Raw genomic sequence first — 22,849 nt, 5'->3', positions numbered from 1 at the left:
ACCATTTAAAAGATGTGGAAACCAGATGTTTCAGTCACATTTCAGCCTCTGCTCTGAGAACTCATCCTGAGCAGCCCCAAACAGGCTATAACTTCTCTACAACTGAGATATGATCGTCTTAATTTACTTATTTGTCTTGCTGTGGGAAGAGGCTCACGGATGGGGATTCAAGAACGGAATTTTTCATAACTCCATATGGCTTGGTAAGAAACTTCACTCATGAGCTTCTTATTGGGGATGTTACTTTGAATTCATGCAGAAGTGAATCAAAGCAGTAAATTTTTTTGTTCTGTTCAATGCTGATGTTTTCAAAGAAAATGCTGAGGAAAAACAGCTATTGGAATGCATATGCCTCTTTTTAAAAAAAAGTGTTCTTGCCTTCTAAATTAAAAATAGTTTTCTTTTTACAAAGTGAGCTATTCAGTAGAAAAATAGAGGGTAATATTTATATTCCATATGAAAATATATTTTAACATTTTCAAAGCAGATCTGACGGTAATAGTAGGGAAAGTTTAGCAAAATAAAAACACCATGGTTTTTTTTTTTCGATGCATTTGCATTCAGATTTCACAACAGGTAATCAAAACAGAAACATAACAGGTAAACTGGAATATACAATAATTTTATAAGCTTTTGCCCAGGTACTCTGACCTGTAAGGTATATCTTGCTATTTCCAAACATCTTTTGACTAGTTGGATGCAAAACCAGCTTGCAATACAAAAAAAAAAAAAAAAAGTCTTGTATTTCTGAATGTAGTCTCACCACTCCGATTTCTTTTGTTTGAACTATCCATATAAATACTTTTCTACCCCTTTTGTCAGACAAGGAAAGTTTCTTTTGTTGTTTTGTTTTGTTAAATGTAAGGAAAGGTATGGGCCTAACTGTGCAAAAAAAAGGCCAGATAGAGAAAACTCAAAATACCCTGTATAGTACTCTAAACAATGCTTTCTCATGACACAAATTAATATGGCTTTATGTTCATTACTGTATTTCATAGTGAAAAAATTCTGAATTACTTGAGAAGAAAATTGACAAATTCTTGTATAAAATAGAGAGATAAAGAGAAAGCAAAATTAACCTAGATCTTGTCTTTTGGCTTGCTAAGCAGCACATGGACATGGAATATTTTCCCTTTCAGCATGTTTCTCTTTGGTAATAACTGTAGCCATGCGGATTTCATTAAAAAGCTCAATTTGCAATGCACAGCCTTGCCCCTTCTTTCTTCAGCTTGAGCCAGTGAACTAGTTTAATGCTGAACAGTGCAATCCATTTGGCCAAGATGGTGTTTGGGACTTTCTCGAGGAGTGAACAAGTCTCTTTGTTTATTTTCCTTGCACATCATCAAACTTAGGAAATATACACACCTTTGTTAGAAATGGAAAAAACTGCCATAAAGCTAGTAAGAATTAAATCCATATGCAAAAATCTTGAAATGCTGTCAAATTCTCTAATGATCCAGTAATTTGGAGCTGTTGTTTTTTTAAGTGATGCTGTATATTACAAAAATGTGAACCTAGACAATAGAAGTTCTGTCCTAGAGGTAGAGAGGAGCACACCCAAATGTTAATAGTATGCTGCAAATCTGAGGCTCGGGGTAATTGCAAATTGCTTCAATCTGGGACAAATTATTGACCAGTCAGCCTAACACAAATTGTTTACAGTTGGTTAGGTCAATATGGTATTAGAAACTATTTAGAGAGGGAAGAGAGTTGGGTAGGAAGGCAGGAATCTGCTAGCAACTAACACGAACAAGGCATTTTAAACTCTTGGTCTCAGTTCCACGCTAGTAACACGAGAAGGTCAAAGTAGGGGATCCCTAAGATTCATTTGTAATCTGATATCTTCCAGTTCCTTAAATAGTAATTAATATGCCTTAAATAGTAATTTTTTAATAGTAAGGATAAGACACATCACCTAGCTTACATAGATTATGAAAATCAAAATTGCACAAATAAGCAATGCTTTTCAGCCACTGTATTGAATGCAAAAAAGAAGAAGGACAGGTAACATTATCATGAACTCCTACTAGGATCCAGAGGTTATGTTTGTGGGTTTTAATGGTCTGTTTATTCCAAAAATAGTTATCATTATTCCCATTTGATAGATGGGGAAACTGAGGCTTGGGCAGTAATACACCATGTGTCCACTGAAGAACCAACAGGAGAAACCAGAGCCAACATGCTACTGTCGCCCCTTTGTAACCAAACAAAAAAAATGTATTGGTTAAATAGATATACAGTTTAGGGGCGCCTGGGTGGCGCAGTCGGTTAAGCGTCCGACTTCAGCCAGGTCACGATCTCGCGGTCCGTGAGTTCGAGCCCCGCGTCGGGCTCTGGGCTGATGGCTCGGAGCCTGGAGCCTGTTTCCGATTCTGTGTCTCCCTCTCTCTCTGCCCCTCCCCCGTTCATGCTCTGTCTCTGTCTGTCCCAAAAATAAATAAAAAACATTAAAAAAAATTTTTTTAAATAGATATACAGTTTAAATGAAAGACTATGGATGATAAAAATTAATAAATTATTATTTCTTCTGAAAAGTAAAACTGTTAAAATTAGGACTCGGGATGCCTGGGTGGCTCACTTAGTTGGTTGAGCATCTGATTTCAGCTCAAGTCATGATCTCATGGTTTGTGATTTCGAGCCCCTTGTCATTAGGCTCACTGCCCTCAACATAGAGCCTTCTTCAGATCCTCTGTCCCCCTCTCTTTGTGCCCCTCCCCTGCTAGTGCACCCACATTCTCTCTCTCAAAAATGAATAAACATATATTAAAATAAATAAAAATAATAATAAAATTAGGACACATTGTACAAAGGACCATCTTAGTAGCTTAAAATGCTGAATTGAGGGGGCGCCTGGGCGCAGTTGGTTAAGCGTCCGACTTCAGCCAGGTCACGATCTCGCGGTCCGTGAGTTCGAGCCCCGCGTCAGGCTCTGGGATGATGGCTCGGAGCCTGGAGCCTGCTTCCGATTCTGTGTCTCCCTCTCTCTCTGCCCCTCCCCTGTTCATGCTCTGTCTCTCTCTGTCCCAAAAATAAATAAAAAAACAAAAAAAACAAAAACGTTGAAAAAAAATTTTAAGTAAAATGCTGAATTGAGGAATACTTTCAAATAAATGTCTGCTTAAAATTGTCAAATATTACAACAAGAGTTCTCAACCTGTTCATAAGGCAAAATAACAGAAGTTTGTTTCTCTTTCAGGAAACATGTATGATATTAATATTATTTAATGAATTGAAAATGATAGCATATTCAAGTTACTATCTTATTATTAGATGAGTTCCAGTCCCAAAAATTTAGGAAATATTACTGGGAGGAAAACTTAAAATTATTTTTCAAAAACCTCTGTCCATTAACTTTTTTTCCTACACACATCATTTTTGATTAGGGAGTAAAATACCAAGAAAATCTTAGTTTGAGAAACATTTGCAGGCATTAAAATAATTCATACTAATAAAGATCTCATAGTCTATATTCTCAGGGAATAGATACAATTTTGACATTTTTGATAATCTCTGTTAGGATACAAAAGTAAGTTCAAAATGTCCCCCTTCTCTACTAAAAGCCCTAGTACTTTTGTACCTCAAAATAAAGGTGCTTCCATTGCCCACTAGTGTCCAAGTTGCTTGGGAACAGGACTTGATCCATTTAGCAAAACTCACAGTATATTCTTAAAATGACCAAACTGGAAACTAGAGAAAGTTTAGTTTATGAGGCTTTACCATATGAAGGACAGACACTTGGGCAGCAGGCAGCTTTCAAACAGGAAGATAACTTTGATATTTCTTGTGTTCACTGCCCTAAGAGCATCGAATTGACTAAGTGATGGGACTTTACCACATAAAATGTAAGAGCAGGATTCCCCTGTACCATATAATATGTAAGAGCAGGATTCCCCTGCAGTCCAGGGAAAAGAAAGCAAGTGCCAAGCCGCTATTCCTATTAAAGTATGGGAGTGTCAGCTTCAGCTTGGGGAAGAGAGTAATCAATGACATTTGTAACACTACTGGATTTGTGTCTTGCTGCATGCTGAGGCATATGTGTTTTCATTAGAAATGATCCTTTATTTTTTAAAGTGTATTTATTTATTTTTGAGAGAGGGAGAAAGCATGCATGGGGGAGGGGCAGAGAGAGAGAGGGAGAGAGAGAATCCCAAACAGGCTCCCACTGTCAGCGCAGAGCTTGGTGCTGGGCTCAGTCTCACAAACGGTGAGATCATGACCTGAGCCTAAATCAAGAATCGGAGGCTTAACGGATTGAGCCACGCAGTGTCCCCATTGGAAATGATCTTAATGGTGGCTGATTGTACAGGTCAGGGTACAAAGACTTAACCATAATCTGATAGCCTACACAGAACTACTAGAGATAATGTTATGACTATTGTCCTGGAAATATTTTCACATTGTTTCTATGGCAAAATGCACTCCAAACTCAAAACAATTTAAACAGTGATCTACTGGAAGACAATTCATTTATGACTTACTCCCTAAAATATGTTGGGAACAACATGTGAACTAAAAAAGACAAACCAGATAAAAGAATGTACCAACTGGTTGTTTGGTGTGCCCAGTTTTTTCTCTGCTGTGTTTGAATATTTTTTTTCCTTAATGCAATATTTATTTGCTTTGGATTCCTTCAAACCTTTCCTCAGTTTTTGATTTATTTACTAAAGTCTCAATTATATTGCATTAGTCATTTCCCTCACATAGATATTTTGGATTATTCTCCTCCATCATTGTGAACCTACATAATGGATCAATTTTCTTTTCTTTCCTTTTTTTTTTTTTTTTTTTTGCTTTTACCTCCTTTCCCCCTTATGGTTTACCTTTCTGATTTTTTATTTGATTTAATTTTTTTAACGTTTTATTTATTTTTGAGACAGGGAGAGACAGAACATGAACAGGGGAGGGTCAGAGAGAGGGAGACACAGAATCTGAAATAGGCTCCAGGCTCTGAGCGGTCAGCACAGAGCCCGATGCGGGGCTCGAACCCACGGACCACGAGATCATGACCTGAGCTGAAGTCGGCCGCTCAACCGACTGAGCCACCCAGGCGCCCCTGATTTTTTTATTTGATTTAAAACAAAGCCCGAAAAAGTCAAAACTTTGTCACCTTTTGCTAGTTTGGAAATACAATGTTGTATTACAGCTTTCTTTCAGGCTATCAGTTCAGAAACATAATTTAGCCTCAAGTTTCTCTCTCTGTCCTCGAATTTCCCTAAAATTCCCCTCAAATTTTCTTTTTTCCCCAAAGCTTTCTAACAATGAAAACTTAGCCACCCAAGGCCACTGACCCAGGAAACTCTTTGGCAGGAACAATAGCTGATGTAATCTTCTAGATGAGACCACAAAATTTCCTTTGTTCCGCAAGAATGGATCATAGTGTATTCATGGCCTTTTGTGAATTCACAGAACAAGCAGCAGGTGTGTACCACAGAGAAGCGAGGTCTGGCAAATACAAGCTCACCTACGCAGAAGCCAAGGCAGTGTGTGAATATGAAGGTGGCCGTCTCGCCACCTACAAGCAACTAGAGGCAGCCAGAAAAATTGGTAACTGATTTGACAATGATTTTTCTTCTTTTTCACCTTTGGGGGGAAGAGGGGGGCATCCCACTTTTCTGGAATCCCTTCATAAGATTTCTCTCACCAGTACTTCCAATAGTTTCTCTAAGCCTCTGTGACATCTCTACTCTCTGGCTTCTCCCACCTTCTCTCCCTAGAGCCACTGAAAAGTTCTTAGTACTAGCAGCTTATTTGGGGGTCACAAGCCATTATGAGCTAATATAATAAAAGTCAAAGGAAAACAAAGATATCATTATGTCAACATCATTTCTATTCCTCATTAATTTTAATGCCACTTCTATTTATTTTTAATACTATCTTTTCTTAAAGTCCAAGTATGGGTTCCTCAGCTATTTAATGTTACTGTGTTGAGTTTTACAAAGAAATTTGCTTGGTAGAAGAAATATTGAATTTGGTGGCTTTTTTTTTTTCAAATTTTTTAAAGTTAAGTGGGAGAATACATTTGTACTTTAGGATCAAAAGGAAGATAAAGAGGTTATAATATAACAGGAAAAAGAAACTGAGAAGATGATGTCAGGAAACCTGGTGTAAACCCAGTGACTAACTAATGCTAGTTGCTTCTTAAAAAAAAAAAAAATGCACCTTGATAATTTCTCCTGGACTTATAGGAAAATCCAGAAGCCCACCCCCATTCAGAGCTTTCTTCTCTGTTGAAGAAACTCCTTTGCTGGAAGAAAAATACCTGGCAAAGCTTACGTTATCATTACATATTACTCAGGATAAAAATAAAGGTGTTGTCTCAAGTCTCCAAAGTCTCGCCACCAGATTGCTCAGTCTAGACCTATAAGGCTATGTGTGAAGCAGTAACTGAAAGATGGATATAGAGGCCAGGGCCTTTACTAACTGCCCTGGACTTCTAATAAAACTGCTCTTGGCTGGCAGTGGCAAATATTTAAACAGCCTCCGAAGCTGGGCAAGGAAAACAGGGCTGCGGCTTTGTTCGAAATTTATGAGCATTTTTATCCCTATTCAAATTTGTAAAAATATTAGCAAATGTTAATTGATCCTGGAATAGAAATTAATTATCATTTGAAAAAAATTCTTTTCCAGGATTGATGGGTAATTTCAGAAATTACTTCATGCCCCTAGATAGGTCCTTCGTGAAAAGAAGCCAGCTCTGAACTTGGATTGTTTTCATATCCATGGTATTATGATTTCCAGTCCATCTGCCTCTTTTTTTCTTTAAAAAAAAATTTTTTTTAAGCTTGTTTATTTTGAGAGAGAGACAAAGAGCAAGCAGGGAAGGGGCAGAAAGAGAGGGAGAGGGAATCCCAAGCAGGCTCTGTGCTGTCAGCATGAAGCCCAATGTGGGGTTCAAACTCACAAAACGTGAGATCATGACCAAGAGTCGGATGCTTACGACTGAGCCACCCAGGTGCCCCTGCCTCTTTGTTTTCAAATAAGATGTCATTTTCTAGTACATGTCAGATGTTATATTTTATATGTATTCAAACTTTATTTTATTTTTTAAGAAAACAGTTAAGAAAGAAAAGAAACGAAAAGAAAAGAAAGAAAAAGAAAAAGGAAGGAAGGAAACAATTTTTCTCCTTTTCCATAACTGGATTTGGGCAGTTGAGAAGCGGCTATTTTTATTAAGCTGACCTTCACTCAGCTGAGGAACTTTACCCTTTAGGCCTATAACCTTTTCCTTCTCTTGCAGGATTTCATGTCTGTGCTGCTGGGTGGATGGCCAAGGGCAGAGTTGGATATCCCATTGTGAAACCCGGGCCCAACTGTGGATTTGGAAAAACTGGCATTATCGATTATGGAGTCCGTCTTAATAGGAGTGAAAGATGGGATGCCTATTGCTACAACCCACATGGTTTGTTAAAAATAATAATTTTATACTTCACAAAAACAGTTGACGTGTTAACAACAACAGAGATGTTAAAAAAAAATGGCTCCTTCTCCCAGAGATAAATCAACCTAGCGATGATAATTATTAATAATAACAACCATTCAGGGGCATCTGGGTGGCTCAGTCGGCTATGCGTTTGACTTCGGCTCAGGTCATGATCCACATTGGGTTGTCTGCTGTCAATGCAGAATCTGCTTTGGATCCTCTGTCTCCCCTCTCTCTGCTCCTCCCCCACTTGCACCCTCTCTTTCTCAAAAATAAACATTTAAAAAATAATAATAACAATTCACAGAATGATTATGCAATGCCAGATACTGACTCATGCTCCTTCCTCATCTACACTGTCACATAATGCAACAATTCTGCAAGAAGCTACTGTTATACCCATTTTAAAAATTAGGAAATTCAAAGTCTAATAACTTATGCCAATTCAGATATCTAATAATTAACAGGTAGCTTGTATCGTGGATTCAGGCCTTTTCTATGCTACATCTTTTTCTATTCCCAATCACAAAGTGGGGGGGGGGGGGGAACGGGGAGAAGCAGGTTATAAACTTGTCACGGTTAATTAGCTAACACAACAAAGCGATGCTACAAATGTTAACTGTTCAAAATTACCTCTTTGATAGAATGGGGAAAAAAGAGACAAAATAAACTCTTTCCCTAATTTCTTTTTTTTTAATTTTTTTAAATCCTTATCAATTTTTGAGAGAGAAAGAGAGAGAGAGAGAGAGAGAGAGAGAAAGAGAGAGAGAGAGAAAGAGACAGCACAATCAGGGAAGGGGCAGAGAGAGGGAGACACAGAATCTGAAGCAGGCTCCAGGCTCCGAGCTGTCAGCACAGAGCCTGATGTGGGGCTCAAACTCACAAACCGTGAGATCATGACCAGAGCTGAAGTCTGATGTGTAACTGACTGAGCCACCCAGTCACCCTTTCCCCTAATTTCTTTTTGTGCATAAATTCTTAAACTACCAAACTAAGCAACTCTTATTCTGTGATTTGTTTTCACAATTATATACTGGATATATTAGTTATTATTATACAGTATATTTTTATTCATATTTTTCCCATGGTTAACTGTAGCTAGGAAATTTTTAAAGAGAAAATTAATTCAACATAATTACTCTAAAGAGCTATTCTTTATTCATGTTCTTGGAGAAAAAATAGATTGTTCTTTTTGGATATATTTTCCCCAGGACGATACTACGAAGAATTATAACGTGTTACCATCTGTCTCACATTTAGGGTCACAAACACCCTCAGGTGTTGCCTTATTTGGATCTACCTTATAAGAAAGTCCCTATAGTAAAGTTATAATAAGTTATAGTGAAGTTCTAGCATATTATTATAGAATCTATTATATAATGATATTAACCATTGGAAAATAGTTTCTCATGTTTGTAACTAATCTTTATCTTAAAATAATGTGTATTCTAAGTAGAAAAGAATTTTGCCTAGAGCCATCTATTTCCACTCGACAAAATATGAATAAACACTTACAGTGCATTTATGTAGGACTATAATTTTCAAATCACTTTAGCATACATTAAATCTATTTTATATTTAGTTCTATATTCAGACATTATTAATAGTCCATATACCTTCTTTTCCTTCCCTTTTCCTCTCTTCCTTTTTCTTCAATATATTCATACAAGCAACTTTCTGTTTACTGTTAAGAGTAACTTTTATTTCCAAGTATATTCCCTGATTCTTTCTTTGCTTGATAAACTTTAGGATCTCTGAGCATCTATTCAATCATTTCCATGTGTCAAGATCTAGGGGAGACAAAGAAGTGCCAATTGGAAGTTTCTTACAGTATTTCCTTGCCCTTTTATACAAACGCCACCTTAACTTACAAATTTTTATAAATTGTTTTTGTTTCTCATAGAGGCTGAATCCTTTTTATTCTGGGAATATTTGTACAGAATCCTGAGACACTTGTTCTTACTCAATTCTCAGCTTACTTTTGGATTCGGTGACAGGCTGAGTTTTTAGGATGTGGTAAGCCTGAAGGGGACCGGGGACCACCTGAACTAGCACTGAGGGAAGAACAGTTCGCTGAAAAATAATTGGAAGGAAAAAATCATAACCATATCATAAAAATAAAGCAATGATTATCAATTAATCAATAAAATGTAGAGCTGATAGATAGGGCTAAATAGACAAATTGTTCAATATTTGAATTGTTTCCTAATCTAACAGTAGAGACAATAAAGATAGGATGGTAGGGGACAGGGCAAGTCACTCCAAAAGTTGGCACTGTACATGCTTATGTACACATATGAGCTATGTATTATATAATATTTAATATTACAATAAGAACAGCTTACATTTTATGTAACACCCTTAAGTTATCTTCCGTGTTACTATCCTAAGAATAATCCTGTGAAGTAGGTAATAGGAGAGACATGATTATATTTACTTTACCAATGAAGAAACTGAAGTATCCAGGGGTCACAGAGCTCAGACTGGATCCCTGACCTTCTTTCTTTTGTCATTCCCCTGTCTTTCTAAGATTCTGTTGGGTCCTTGGGGAGATAAGCTTCCTTACCTTCTATGGTATTCAGGATTCTAACCCATTTTTTTTTTTTTTTAACATTTATTTATTTTTGAGACAGGGAGCGACAGAGCATGAACAGGGGAGGGCCAGAGAGAGGGAGACACAGAATATGAAGCAGGCTCCAGGCTCTGAGCTGTCAGCACAGAGCACGACGTGGGGCTAGAACTCACGGACCGCAAGATCGTGACCTGAGCCAAAGTCAGCAGCCCAACCGACTGAGCCACCCAGGCGCCCCTAACCCATTTTTTTTTTTAAATAGTTGTTTTAAAGGATAACATTCTTGGAAAAAGTCTCTAACTGATATAATGAAAGATACCTTCGAGCACTTCTCACAGTCACCACCACCACCACCACTCGTGTAATTTTTGAGTTTCCAGACAGTACTTTTTTTCAAGACACTCATTTGATCTGAAATTAAAATTAACCAGGGCCTTTCCATACCTTTCCCTCAAGGTCACACTGTAAAATCACTGGCAGAGGTTGCTGGTCTGTTTGTTCTCATCCAGGTTATAAGGATGACAGTAATCCAGAAAATGATAAATTACTTGAAAAAAACAAACATTAATATCTCCATCAAATCCTCAAATATTAGGATCAAGGTGTTAGTTTAAAACCAGTAAAAGGAGTATAGAATGATTGTAAATTATTCTTTTTAACTGAATTACAGTGACCTCCAAGGTCCCTTGTGATCCTGAAATTCTATAATGATTTTCCAAACAGAATTTATTGGACTCATTTTTCTAAATGTTCAAGAGTCTTGAAGACACAGTGTTGACACCATGGGACAAAATCCCAGCCATCTTGATTGGGCTGTTGGTAAAATTGGTATATGTATTCATCAAAATATATACACGTGAGACCTGCACATTCTAAGCTGAAAAGATAAAAAGGAAAAAAAGTAAACAAGAGCACAATTAAATTGCTGTTTTTTCTTGCTGTTTTACTTTCTTTAAAAAATTCAGTCTATATTCATTTGAGAAAATTTGCAATGAATAATGAAAAAATTCATTTATTCTCTAAATACAAGTGTACGTATTTAATATTTCACTAAAAGCAATAAATAGGCACTAAGAAGTGCATATCCGTTTAAAATAGGGATAATATTTTTTCTAATGCTTTCTTTCTTTCTTTCTTTTCTTTCTTTTTTTTTTTATCCACTTCAGCAAAAGAGTGTGGTGGTGTCTTTACAGATCCAAAGCGAATTTTTAAATCTCCAGGCTTCCCAAATGAGTATGATGATAACCAGATCTGCTACTGGCACATTAGACTCAAGTATGGTCAGCGTATTCACCTGAGCTTTTTGGACTTTGACCTTGAAGATGACCCAGCTTGCTTGGCTGACTATGTTGAAATATATGACAGTTACGATGATGTCCATGGCTTTGTGGGAAGGTATGTGTTTCCCCATATAAAAAATTAAAAATACATCCAATATTTTGTTTGATGGTTCTTTAATTTTCTTTATCTGTCCCCACAGTTACTGATTTTCCAGTATTTTTTCTCCCCTGCAACACCATATCCTTTAAAAATTGTGCTTTATTTTTTTTAAGTTTATATATTTGAGAGAGAGACAGTCAGAGAAAGAGAGGGAACACACACGTGGGCTTGCAAGAGCGGTGGGAGGGGCAGAGACAGAGAGTGAGAGTGAGCGAGAGAATCCAAAGCAGGTTCCGCAGAACCAGAGGAGCTCAACTCACGAGCTGTGAGACCATGACCCGAGCAGAAATCCAGAGTCAGACACTCAACTAACTGAGCCACCCAGGCACCTCAACACCATGTCTTTTTTTAGCAAAGATTTTTCTTAGCACGTTAAGCCAGTCAGCTGCTACATGTTCATATTTTTGAAATAGTGATAGCTGCCTTTTGATTACTGTTAAGTAATCAGCAGTAGGAATTAAACAGTCTATCTAAAAAGACCTCAAGATTTAATTAACAGAAGGAAGAAGACACTTGCGAACTGAGAAAGTTTCAAGTATTCTAATTTCTATCAACCTCCTAAAAATAATGATAAATTCAGTAATTATCGTCTTTCTTCTGTGTACAAAGCATTGTGTTAAGCATTATGAATGTAAGAATAGGCGAAGTACAGCCCCTTCTCTTGTACAATTTACTTAGAAGTACAATGGAAATATGCTTTAAAATAGCTTTCTTTGCCATAAGAAACACGTGCTCCTTTCCTCAGTATTTCTCCCGTGATTTATCAAGGGAGACAATATTTGCTGGGACACAATATTTCTGTGTTCTCATCCTAAATCATCAATATAGTTTAAACTTTGAATGTCTCACAAAATATTACAAATCAAAAAGTATATAATTATATCTTTTATTTATATAGCCCCCACTTCATAATGCATATCTTGGACTATCCATTATCAATAGACTATCAGTGATCAATTTTCTATTATCCATGACAGTAACTTAATGAAAGAAAATGGTAGTGAGGACAATTAAAAATGACAGACTCAGTAGTTTGCTGTGACGTGAAATGTAACTGAAATACAAAGAAAAACCAAGCATTTCTTGCATAAATGAAGAACAATTTTTGGAGGGAAATTGTTTTTGTTTTGTTTTGTTTTGCTCTTTGGCTGACAGACCACTGCAATAGAAAAAATACAAATAGTTTTTAAAAAATAGGTTGAAGAAGATATGAAGCAGGGTTGGGGAAATTAAGAGCTAAGTATTTATTGAAAGAATGGACATCCTACCTTGAGAATCAAGATGATATTTTTATTCTAAACCTAGTTTCAGAAATCAATTACAGCCCTAGATACAATCACATACTATTTTTTAAAAGGTTTTCAATAGACTAATTTGTCATTTATTGTATTTATATTATGTGATAAATCCATCCCTTTTATATAATGTGCAAGGGAATTCCTTTCAAGTCATGATTCAGATAAAAATCAATCCCTCTTACAAGGTCCAACATAATTTTCCGCATTTAAATCAGTCTACACTAGAATTCAGAATATTAATACTATCAGCCATATACCTATTCCTCTTTAACTGTGAAGAAAGCTTTATGGGATTAATCAGAAACAAATTAAAAAATTTTCCAAATACATTCAAGTTGTCTACTACACAAATAATTCTGCAAGTACACAGAGTAGAAATGCCACATGTTCTTTTTTTAAGAATCTCAACAGGGGCGCCTGGCTGGCTTGGTCGGTTAAGTGTCCGACTTCAGCTCAGGTCACGATCTCGCGGTCCGCGAGTTCGAGCCCCACGTCGGGCTCTGGGCTGATGGCTCAGAGCCTGGAGCCTGCTTCCGATTCAGCGCCTCCCTCTCTCTCTGCCCCTCCCCCGTTCATGCTCTGTCTCTCTCTGTCTCAAAAATAAATAAACGTTAAAAAAAAATTAAAAAAAAAGATTAAAAAAAAAAGAATCTCAACACTGTGAGGTTATTTCAAACAGCAAACTTTTTTTTTTTTTTTCAATGTTTTTTATTTATTTTTGGGACAGAGAGACACAGAGCATGAACGGGGGAGGGGCAGAGAGAGAGGGAGACACAGAATTGGAAACAGGCTCCAGGCTCCGAGCTGTCAGCACAGAGCCCGACGCGGGGCTCGAACTCACAGAGGCGAGATCGTGACCTGGCTGAAGTCGGCCGCTTAACCGACTGCGCCACCCAGGCGCCCCAGCAAACTTTTTTTTAACTCTTCTCTCTTACAATTTCAAGTTAAAAAAAAAAACCCAAAACAATAAAAAAATATATAAAATAATAGGAAAGTGAGCCATTACTTAGGAAAAATAAAGCACTCTAATTATAGGTCAGAGCCACTTGCAATAGCTGTGTAATATTCATTCGTGTGACTTCTCTTTTTTTAAAATTCCCTTTCAGATACTGTGGAGATGAGCTTCCAGAAGACATCATTAGTACAGGTAATGGCTCTAAATTGAGGTGTAAGACTATGGTTTGTTTTCCCATAGTGTCACAGAAAATTAAGAACTCAGTAGTTACTACTATTTTCTTTTTAAAGTTGAGAGAACAATTGGGACAGATGTAGCCTGCTAGCTTGTAAAATGCAGACTTTGTCTCTTCTTAAACCCTTATGCCACCTTACACTAAAAATGTGTAGACTCGTTATGTGGAGGAATGCAGTCTGAGATAGTCTTGAATCTGCAAATCCCTGATAACTGCTGTAGGTTATGATTTCCATAAAATGAGGTAATACACCAAAATGTTTCATCAATAAAGGATTGAAAAGTATTCTCAAAAGCGTTAAAGCTGTTAAAAATACCTTCTGTCAAAAAGAAAAACACCTTCTGTCACTGAAAAAAATTTTGTGTCATACTAACTGCATTTTTATCTTAGTACAGCATTCCCCACAGTGTTGTAAAGAACACAGTTCTAGGAGATATTTTTAATAGGTGTTGCATGAGAAAAGAACGCTAAGGTCAAGTAAATTTGGGAAACATTGGGTTAAACCAATGTTAAACAAATCTCTTTAATGGAAGATGTCAGAGAGCTTTTAATATGCTAATTATGCAAAGTAAATGTCAAAAGGCGAGCTATGGTAGGCAATGTGTTCCAAATCTTTTTAACTCCTGCAAATTATTTGTGACTTTGTTCCAAGCAATATACCTCAAGTATAGTCGTATATATTTAGTTCAATAAGCAATTCCACTGCCATTGACCCAAACTGCTATTTTCTGGCTGAAAACCTTTAGTTTCTTAGATATTTTTATTTTTTTCTTGTTATTTCCATCCCCAGCACTAGTAGTTGGTATTCTTACTTGTTCTATTTTTCCTCCAAGTTATAAAATTATCACAATGTTTCTGCAACTAAAAACAACAAAATACACTGAATTACAATTTCTAAGTAGTCCTTAAGCTCAGACACCACTAGCTCAATTACTCCCACACCCTAGCCTTGAGGTGCATGAAATTCTCATTTATGCATCATTACTACAAAAGATGGAACTTCTTATTCAATTCTTGAATGATTAATACTTAAATGTTATGCATTCATTCTCTACGTTACAATTTCCCTGGTCAGGGCAAACTATTAAACTATTTGTTTGTCTCATTCTTTTCTCGAGGTCATATTTTACGTTAACAGAAAGTTAAAAGAAGACATGAGCTGTAGGAGGTACTTGGGAGAGGAGAATCCTATTCTTAAAAAAGAAAAAAAAAAACTAAACAGGGAGAGTCAAATGCCTGAAACTTGACATTTTTCTTGTTTTGTCTAAAACAGACTAAACTTACTGCAAATGTAAACAAATCAGTATTTTTCTAGCATAACTGCAAGAAACTGAAAACAACACACAATTTATGATTCAGAGAGAAACAAATGAACGCACAGAAGAGAACAGTGAAACAAAACAGCTAAAGATTTAGCAAAACAGCAAGAGCAGGAAATTGATACCAAATAACAGAAAAACATTTAAAATACATTTGAAGTATAATCCTATCAGTCAAGTATAATGCTGTTACCATTTGATCTAGTTTTCTGTATTAAAAAAAATTTTTTTAATGTTCATTTATTTTTGAGACAGAGTTTTGGGGGGGGGGGGGGTAGAGAGACAGGGAGACACAAAATGTGAAGCAGGCTCTAGGTTCTGAGCTGTCCAGCACAGAGCCCAATGCAGGGTTCAAACTCACAAACCATGAGATTATGACCTGAACCGAAGTCAGAGGCTTAACTGACTGAACCACTCAGGTGCCCCTGACTTGGTTTTCTTCCTAAATATATCCTGGTTCATTCCAGAATATTAATATTAAAAAACAAAAACAGAAAATGAATGAACTAAGAACTATCACTTTAATAAAAGGTATATAAAGTAAGAGTATACCCACTCTCCTCATCTGTCCCCACCCAAGAAAGACATTAGCCATTCTTCCAGGTGTTTTCCTGTATTAAATAAACATTATATACACACACACCATGGAAGCATTTCCAAGTCACCATATAATATGTAGATCATTCAAATTCATTTTAATAATTGCCTAGTATGTCACTGTATGGGTGTGCCATACATAATTTGTCATGTACCAATATTTAACATCCTACAGATGGTTGTTTCTTTTTTTTTTTTTTCCTTTCACTATTTAACGTTTCACTGGATATTTTTAAACCTCTACTTTGTGGTGCTGGGGTTTTTTGTTTGTTTGTTTGTTTGTTTTGCTTTCTTTTTTTTTTTAATTTTTTTTTAACGTTTATTTATTTTTGAGACAGAAAGAGACAGAGCATGAACGGGGGAGGGGCAGAGAGAGAGGGAGACACAGAATCGGAAGCAGGCCCCAGACTCTGAGCCATCAGCCCAGAGACCGACGCGGGGCTCGAACTCACGGACCGTGAGATCGTGACCTGAGCTGAAGTCGGACGCCCAACTGACTGAGCCACCCAGGCGCCCCTTTTGCTTTCTTTTTTAAAGAGATTCCTAGAAGTGAAAATTTGGGGTCACAAGTGATTTCATTTTAAATGTTGATAGACGTTGCCAAGCTGGCACTAGGCCTACAGTTGCCAATTTGTATATCAACTAGTTGAGTAATCTGTAAAATGTGTTCTCTTTGTTTGTTTTTAGTTTAGGCAACTCTTCCAAGTCTGAGAAAAGTGTAGTGGATCAGAGCATGAACTGACCAGTGCAGAGACTGCCTGGGCTCAAACCCAGTTGTGCCACATTAGCTTTGTTGTAGCTTTGGACAACTCAGGCTCTCTATGCCTCAATTTCACCTGTAACATAAAAATTTTAATATCCACCTCATGATGTGGTGGGGAATAAATGAATTAATAGACGAAACACACTTAAAGCTGTGCTTGGCAAACAATTAAATTTATGTGGGATTTTTTGGAATGAATTCTGGATTTGTGATGTAGATGAAGAAGGCCTTTACCTCCCCAAAAAGAAAAATATACCTATATTTTACTTTATATAATAAATTTTCCCTTTTAGCACATTTTGGTCTTTAATGCAGGCAAAATGTATTTAGGTAGTAGGGAATTAGTGTTGTGACTTTGTTTCTTACAATGGAAAGCTTGTTGCCCTGACATCACTTATACATAATCCATCCATACCTCACTGGTTTAAACTGCCTGCCACTCTCCTGTAATTCAGTGGATGTTCCTTCTATAAAGAATATTTTTGGGGCGCCTGGGTGGCTCAGTCGGTTAAGCTGTCCGACTTCGGCTCAGGTCATGATCTCACACTCCGTGAGTTCCAGCCCTGAGTCAGGCCCTGTGCTGGCAGCTCAGAGCCTGGAGCCTGCTTCGGATTCTATGTCTCCCTCTCTCTCTGCCCCTCCCCCGCTCATGCTCTGTCTCTCTCACTCTCAAAAATGAATAAATATTTTAAAAAATTAAAAAAAAAAGAATACTTTTTAAAACAGAATAAGCAAGATTTCCTGTAGGACAGATTGAAGGGCCAGAGGAGGAAATAGAGAAGTCTCCCACTCTGCTGTACTTGACAATGGAAGGAAGCACAGATTCCACGTCTTCAGAATCCAGCTCTGAATCCTGGGAGTCTGGTTCATGAATTTTTATGTTCTCCTATAAGGATGATGAGTCTTTGGACTGTCAGCCAAATCAAAGTAGAGTAACATCTTTGTTCTTTTGCACTCCCCTGTCTCACCAGGAAATGTCATGACCTTGAAGTTTCTAAGTGACGCTTCAGTGACAGCGGGAGGTTTCCAAATCAAGTATGCTGCTGTGGATCCTCTATCCAAATCCAGTCAAGGAAAAAACACAAGTACTGCTTCTACTGGAAATAAAAACTTTTTAGCTGGGAGATTTAGCCATTTATAAAACAAATAAGGACACTCAAGTGTTGATGTTTGTATCTTTTGGAACGCCTTTGATCTCACTTTTATATTATTAGTGGTAGCATTTATTTATTATTTTTCTAAATGTGAAAGGCAATAACTGATAATTTGGGGAAAATTGGAAAATACAGAAAATTTAAATGAAAACATAAAATATCTTATAATCCCACTGCATAAAAATAACAAATATTAACATTTGTATATTTTTCTTTTAGTTATTTTTCAATTTGTGGTATATGTATATATGTATCTATATGTATTTGTATTTGAAATTTTGGAATCCTGCTCCATGTACAGTTTTAATATTTTGGGTTTTTTAAACTTGAACTTTATGGCTTAAGCATTTTCCCATATCGTTGATTATTCTGCAATAACATAATTTTGAACAGCTGTAAAATAATCTGTGGTATGATTATTCCATACTTTATTTAAGCCTATCTGCTTTGTGGGAATTTTAAGTTGCTTTCATAAATATTGCTGCAATAAATATCATTGAACATGTGTATTTATACAGCTCTCTAATTATTGGGGATAGGGTCCCAGAAGTAGAATTACTGGCTCAGGTATTAATTAAAATAGGATTTTCTTCAAGTCCCTGGCTGGTTCAGTTGGTAGAGCATATATGACTCATGATCGTGGGGTTGTGAGTTTGAGCCCCATGCTGAGGGTGGAATTTACTTTAAAAAAATAAAATAAAATAAATGTATAGCTTTAAAAAAATAGAATTTTCTTTTTTATGGGCAAAAGTGACATATCATTATGGTTTCAATTTGCAGTGAGATTGATGGTTGGTTTATATATTTTTGATCAATTTTTAAAAATTTTTCATGTCTTTCATCCATTGTTTTACTTACACAATCTTTTATTGATTTATAAGAAATCATTACATATCGGATATATAATTTCATGTCTCTCCTATATGTTGCAATTTAATTTTGTGTGAAGTTTGATTTATATAATGTTTTTTAATGTATTAAAGGTTAAATTTTATTTGCTATCATACTGATATTGCTGCAGTCTCTTGTCTTTATATTTATAATGGATATTCCCATTACAAGTTTATATATTTATTCATTAATATTTTATTTTTGTTGCTTTATGGCTTTGCTGTTTTAGAAGGAAAAAGTCATAGTTGTTACCCTTTATATGAGAGGTAATGGTTACCGTCCAGTTAAACTCAGCAGAAATATATGTGCCTGGCATTGTTCTGGACACTTGGGAAACACTCAAGAACCAAATGAACAAAAATCCTCAGGTATGGGGAGCTTATGTTCTGGTGGGAGGAGAGAGACAATAATTAAACATGATAAATTAGTAGGGGTGTTATAATAAATACTCGGTGCCCAGGAAGAGACGAGCCACGTGCACTCAGGAACCAGGATAAAATGTTTATTGCCCACCAGGACCAGCCCAGCAGAGTCACCTCCAAAGGCTGAGCCCTGAACCTTGGCATCAGCCTCCTTTTATGGTTGGGATGGTAAGGGGTTGAGAGACAAAAAAAAGGGGGGGGGGGAGGGGGCACTAATCAGTGGTGCTAGGTGGGCAGTTGGTGGACACAGGAGGAAAGCAAGATTGCAGAAGCCAAAAGCATATAAAGGGAGTATCCAGCCTCGGACATCTGGCTGGCCCCTTTTATCTTGTTTTTACTAGCTTTTCTTCTCAGGGGTACCTGGGTGGCTCAGTTGGTTTGGTGTCTGACTCTTGATTTTGGGTCAGTTCATGATCTTTCGGTTCATGACTTGGAGCCCTGGGTTGGGCTCCACACTAACTGTGCTGGGCCTGCTTGGGATTCTCTCTTTCTCCCTCTCTCTGCCCCTCCCATAATCTAGCATGTGAGTGCACTCACGTGCGCATGCTCTCTCTCTCTCAAAATAAATAAACTTAAACAAACAAAGAACATGGTAAATTAGTAAACTACATGTTAGAAAAAAATTACAGAGTGTTGGGGCACCTGGGTGTCTCAGTCAGTTAAGCGACTGACTCTTGATTTCAGCTCAGGTCATGATCTTGTGGTTCATAGGGTCGAGCCCCATGTCTGGGCTCTGCACTGACAGCACAGAGCCTGCTTGGCACCTCTCTCTCCCTTTCTGTCTATCCCTCCCCTGCTCCCACTCTCTGTCTCTCAAAATAAATAAATAAACTTAAAAAAAAAAAGATTAAAGAGTGTTGCCTACAAAATTACTAATGGAATGAGTATAGATTTTAAAAAAAGAAAGGCTTAAGAACTGAGCCTTGGAAGAGGAAGATCAGCAGAAAAGACTGAGAAGGAACAAAGGGTGAATTAGAAGGAAAATCCCTTGGGGTCCCAGAAGCCTAGTGAAAAATACATCAAGGAGGAGGGAGTGATCAACTGTATTAAATGTTGCCAGTAGATTTACAAAGATGAGTGCTGAGAATAACCATTGGGTTTAGCAACTTGAAGATTGTTGGTGACCTTGAGGAGCAGTCTGAGCAGGGTGGAGACAAAGGCCCCCTGGGGTGTCCTGTAGAGTGAGGTAGAGGAGATCACTGGAGAAGATGAGTCTGGCTATCAAGGAAATGATGCTGTCAGGGTTGAACTGGGTTGAAAGAAGGCTTTCTTGATGATAATGAACTTAGAGAAGGGAGAGATGCTGGGGCCATTTTTCTGAGTCTGGGTAGTAGTCAGGGTCCTGGGAAACTGAAGAGATTATCACAGGAGTGTGGGCTGACTTACAGGAAATTCTCAGGGGATTGTGAATCATTAGATGCCCACCACAGAAGAAGGACCCCCCCCCTCCCCAGAGGAGAAAAATCAGGGGTGGTTTTATGAATCCAAAGAGAGAGCTTCCTTGATGGAAAAGGATTACCCAAATAAAGCTGAAACAGAGCTTCTGCCAACCCAGGACTCTGCGAGGGGATTGAGGTATATACCCCAACTTCTTCTTCCTCCTAGGCTTTTATGTCCTGCTGGTGCTTCCCACTGTCTGAACCCAAGCATAAATCAGAATACAAGGAAACTTGGTTGGTGCTGTCCACAGAGATCAGCTCCTGGCCCCCAAGCAAGCAGTTAAAGCATAGACCTGGAAAGGTGAAAGGAAAACATCTGTCATCATGGATGAGAGGAGACTGGTTCTAGTGCAGAAATGGAGGGACTGGCTTTAGGTAGGAACATGGACAGTCCCTCTATAGTCCCTCTTTTATGTCATGAATCCTTTAACAGTTGAAACCTATGAACACTTCTCAGTGTTATGTTTTTAAATGCATAAAATTCAGAGAGGTACATGGGGCGCCTGGGTGGCTCAGTTGGTTGAGTGTCTGACTTCAGCTCAGGTCATGCTCTCACAGTTTGTGAGTTTGAGCCCCACAAGGGGCTTGCTGCTGTCAGCCTGTCAGTGCAGAGCCTGCTTTGGATCTTCTGTCCCTCTCTCTTTGCCCCTTCTGCACTTGCACTCTCTCAAAAATAATAAACATTAAAAAAAAGTCAGAGTACAAAGAAATCTAATTATTTTGAAACACAGTTACAAAATCATTTTTAAAATCAAATCTGTGATACCTTAATGCATGTGTTTCTATATTAATGCTATAAATAATAACTATTGGTGCATCTAATAACTATCATAATTTCAAAGTAGTGATACATATGTGTATAATATTCTGAAGTAGATGCAAAACTGTTTAGTGGTATAAAAATCCCTATGATGTCTACTTGTGACAAAAACATAGGTATTGCCACTGTGGTTTACTACCTATATTCACAATTGAAAGAAATGCTAGATTTCGGTTAAGAGTTATTAGAAATAAAAATGCATCCAAGAGATGGCCTGGATTAAATCCAAAGATCCGTTAGAAGGAAAGTAGATTGTGAAGAGAGAAGTTGACCTGTAGAGAGATATGTGGGAATCTGTAGGGCTCTCTTCTGCTTGTTTTGCATTTCTCAGTAGAGAAAGAGTCAAGTCATGAGCCAAGAAGGAGAATTGGGAAATAACTGTATGAGGTTTGAGAAGGCAGGAGAAGGCATGAGAGGGTCTTCCAGGAAAGTGGGAAAGAGAATGGACCAGACAAATAGCATGTAGATACCAGGCAGAAGCAAAGGCCCATGCAAGGTTTGTGTTATGGACGAGTAGGAGACTGGTCAGCAAGGCTATGTTTTCCTCTAGTTGTTTTCAGTTACACAAAGTACAAAGACAGATTGAGGGAAAGCTGGAGTCACCAGAGCAGGGTTTTTGTCAAGCAAATAAGAAAGAAGGTAGGAAAGGGAGTAGGGAGTGCATAAAGGAAGGACTGTGGTGATAATAATTCATGGAATTTAGTTTCATAATGAGGGAAGAGAGGACTTTGAGGAAATGAGAGACAGTGAAGAAATGGCAGACTCGATGAAGTGAAGGTCCCATAAGGACTCAAAGGACTAAGAGTCAGAGGATGAGAGGGGATGTAGCAGAGAGATAGGAGGTCAGAGAATGGGACTTTAAATATAAGCTTTTTGTGGCAGGCAGAATAGCTCCCCCTTCCCAAGATGTTCTGTCCTAATCCCCAGAACCTATAAGTATGTTACCTTATGTGGCAAAAAAGGACTTTGCCCATAGGATTAAGTTAATGGCCTTAAAATGGGAAATTATGCTAGATTATCTAGGTTGGCCAGAGGTACTCACAAAGATTCTTAAAAGTGGATGAGGGAGGCATAAGAAAAAGAGAATCAGGGGTACCTGGGTGGCTCAGTCGGTTGGGCATCCAACTTCGGCTCAGGTCATGATCTTGAAGTTTGTGGGTTTGAGCCCAGTGTCGGGCTGTGTGCTGATAGCTCAGAGCCTGGAGCCTGCTTCTGATTCTGTGTCTCCCTTTCTCTCTTTGCTCCTCCCCTGATCATACTCTGTCTCTCTCTTTCTCTCTCTCTCTCAAAAATGAATAAACATTAAAAAGAAAAAGAATCAGAGAAAGAGATAGGACAAGAGAGAGATATAACACCGCTGGTTTCAAAGATGGAAGAAAGGAGCCATGAGCCAAGGAATGTGAATGATTCTGGAAACTGGAAAAGGCAAAGAAAGAGATTCTTCCCTAGAGCTTCCAGAATGAATGCATCCCTGCTGACACCTTGGTTTTGATCCAAAAAGACCCATGTTGGACTTCTGAACTA

General features: G+C 37.7%; 1 protein-coding gene and 1 long non-coding RNA gene across 2 annotated transcripts in view; one reads left to right on the top strand and one right to left on the bottom strand.

Annotated features, from left to right (window-relative positions):
- Positions 1 to 22,849, bottom strand: part of LOC131503697 (uncharacterized) — a 63,731-nt gene extending 40,882 nt beyond the window's left edge. Inside the window, exon 1 of the long non-coding RNA XR_009257533.1 lies at positions 22,422 to 22,849. This is a non-coding gene — a long non-coding RNA (uncharacterized LOC131503697). The remainder of the gene's footprint in view (positions 1 to 22,421) is intronic.
- Positions 28 to 18,258, top strand: TNFAIP6 (TNF alpha induced protein 6). The gene is made up of 6 exons (XM_058715314.1): positions 28 to 203; positions 5,407 to 5,544; positions 7,238 to 7,399; positions 11,159 to 11,387; positions 13,837 to 13,877; positions 17,571 to 18,258. Exons 1-6 carry the CDS (start codon positions 110 to 112, stop codon positions 17,738 to 17,740), a joined length of 834 nt encoding a protein of 277 aa, XP_058571297.1. The 5' UTR covers positions 28 to 109; the 3' UTR covers positions 17,741 to 18,258.

The sequence above is a fragment of the Neofelis nebulosa genome, chromosome 2 (assembly GCF_028018385.1).
Source record: "Neofelis nebulosa isolate mNeoNeb1 chromosome 2, mNeoNeb1.pri, whole genome shotgun sequence".
NCBI lineage: Eukaryota > Metazoa > Chordata > Mammalia > Carnivora > Felidae > Neofelis > Neofelis nebulosa.
Note: the sequence above shows the minus strand (reverse complement) of the source record. Positions and strands in the feature narration are given on the sequence as shown.

Excerpts from the sequence above, each read along its gene's own strand:
- TNFAIP6 (XM_058715314.1), top strand. The coding sequence starts at position 110 with ATGATCGTCTTAATTTACTTATTTGTCTTGCTGTGGGAAGAGGCTCAC. Across the intron at positions 204-5,406 it reads TCATAACTCCATATGGCTTG|AACAAGCAGCAGGTGTGTAC; the intron begins GTAAGAAACTTC and ends GTGAATTCACAG. Across the intron at positions 11,388-13,836 it reads GTCCATGGCTTTGTGGGAAG|ATACTGTGGAGATGAGCTTC; the intron begins GTATGTGTTTCC and ends ATTCCCTTTCAG.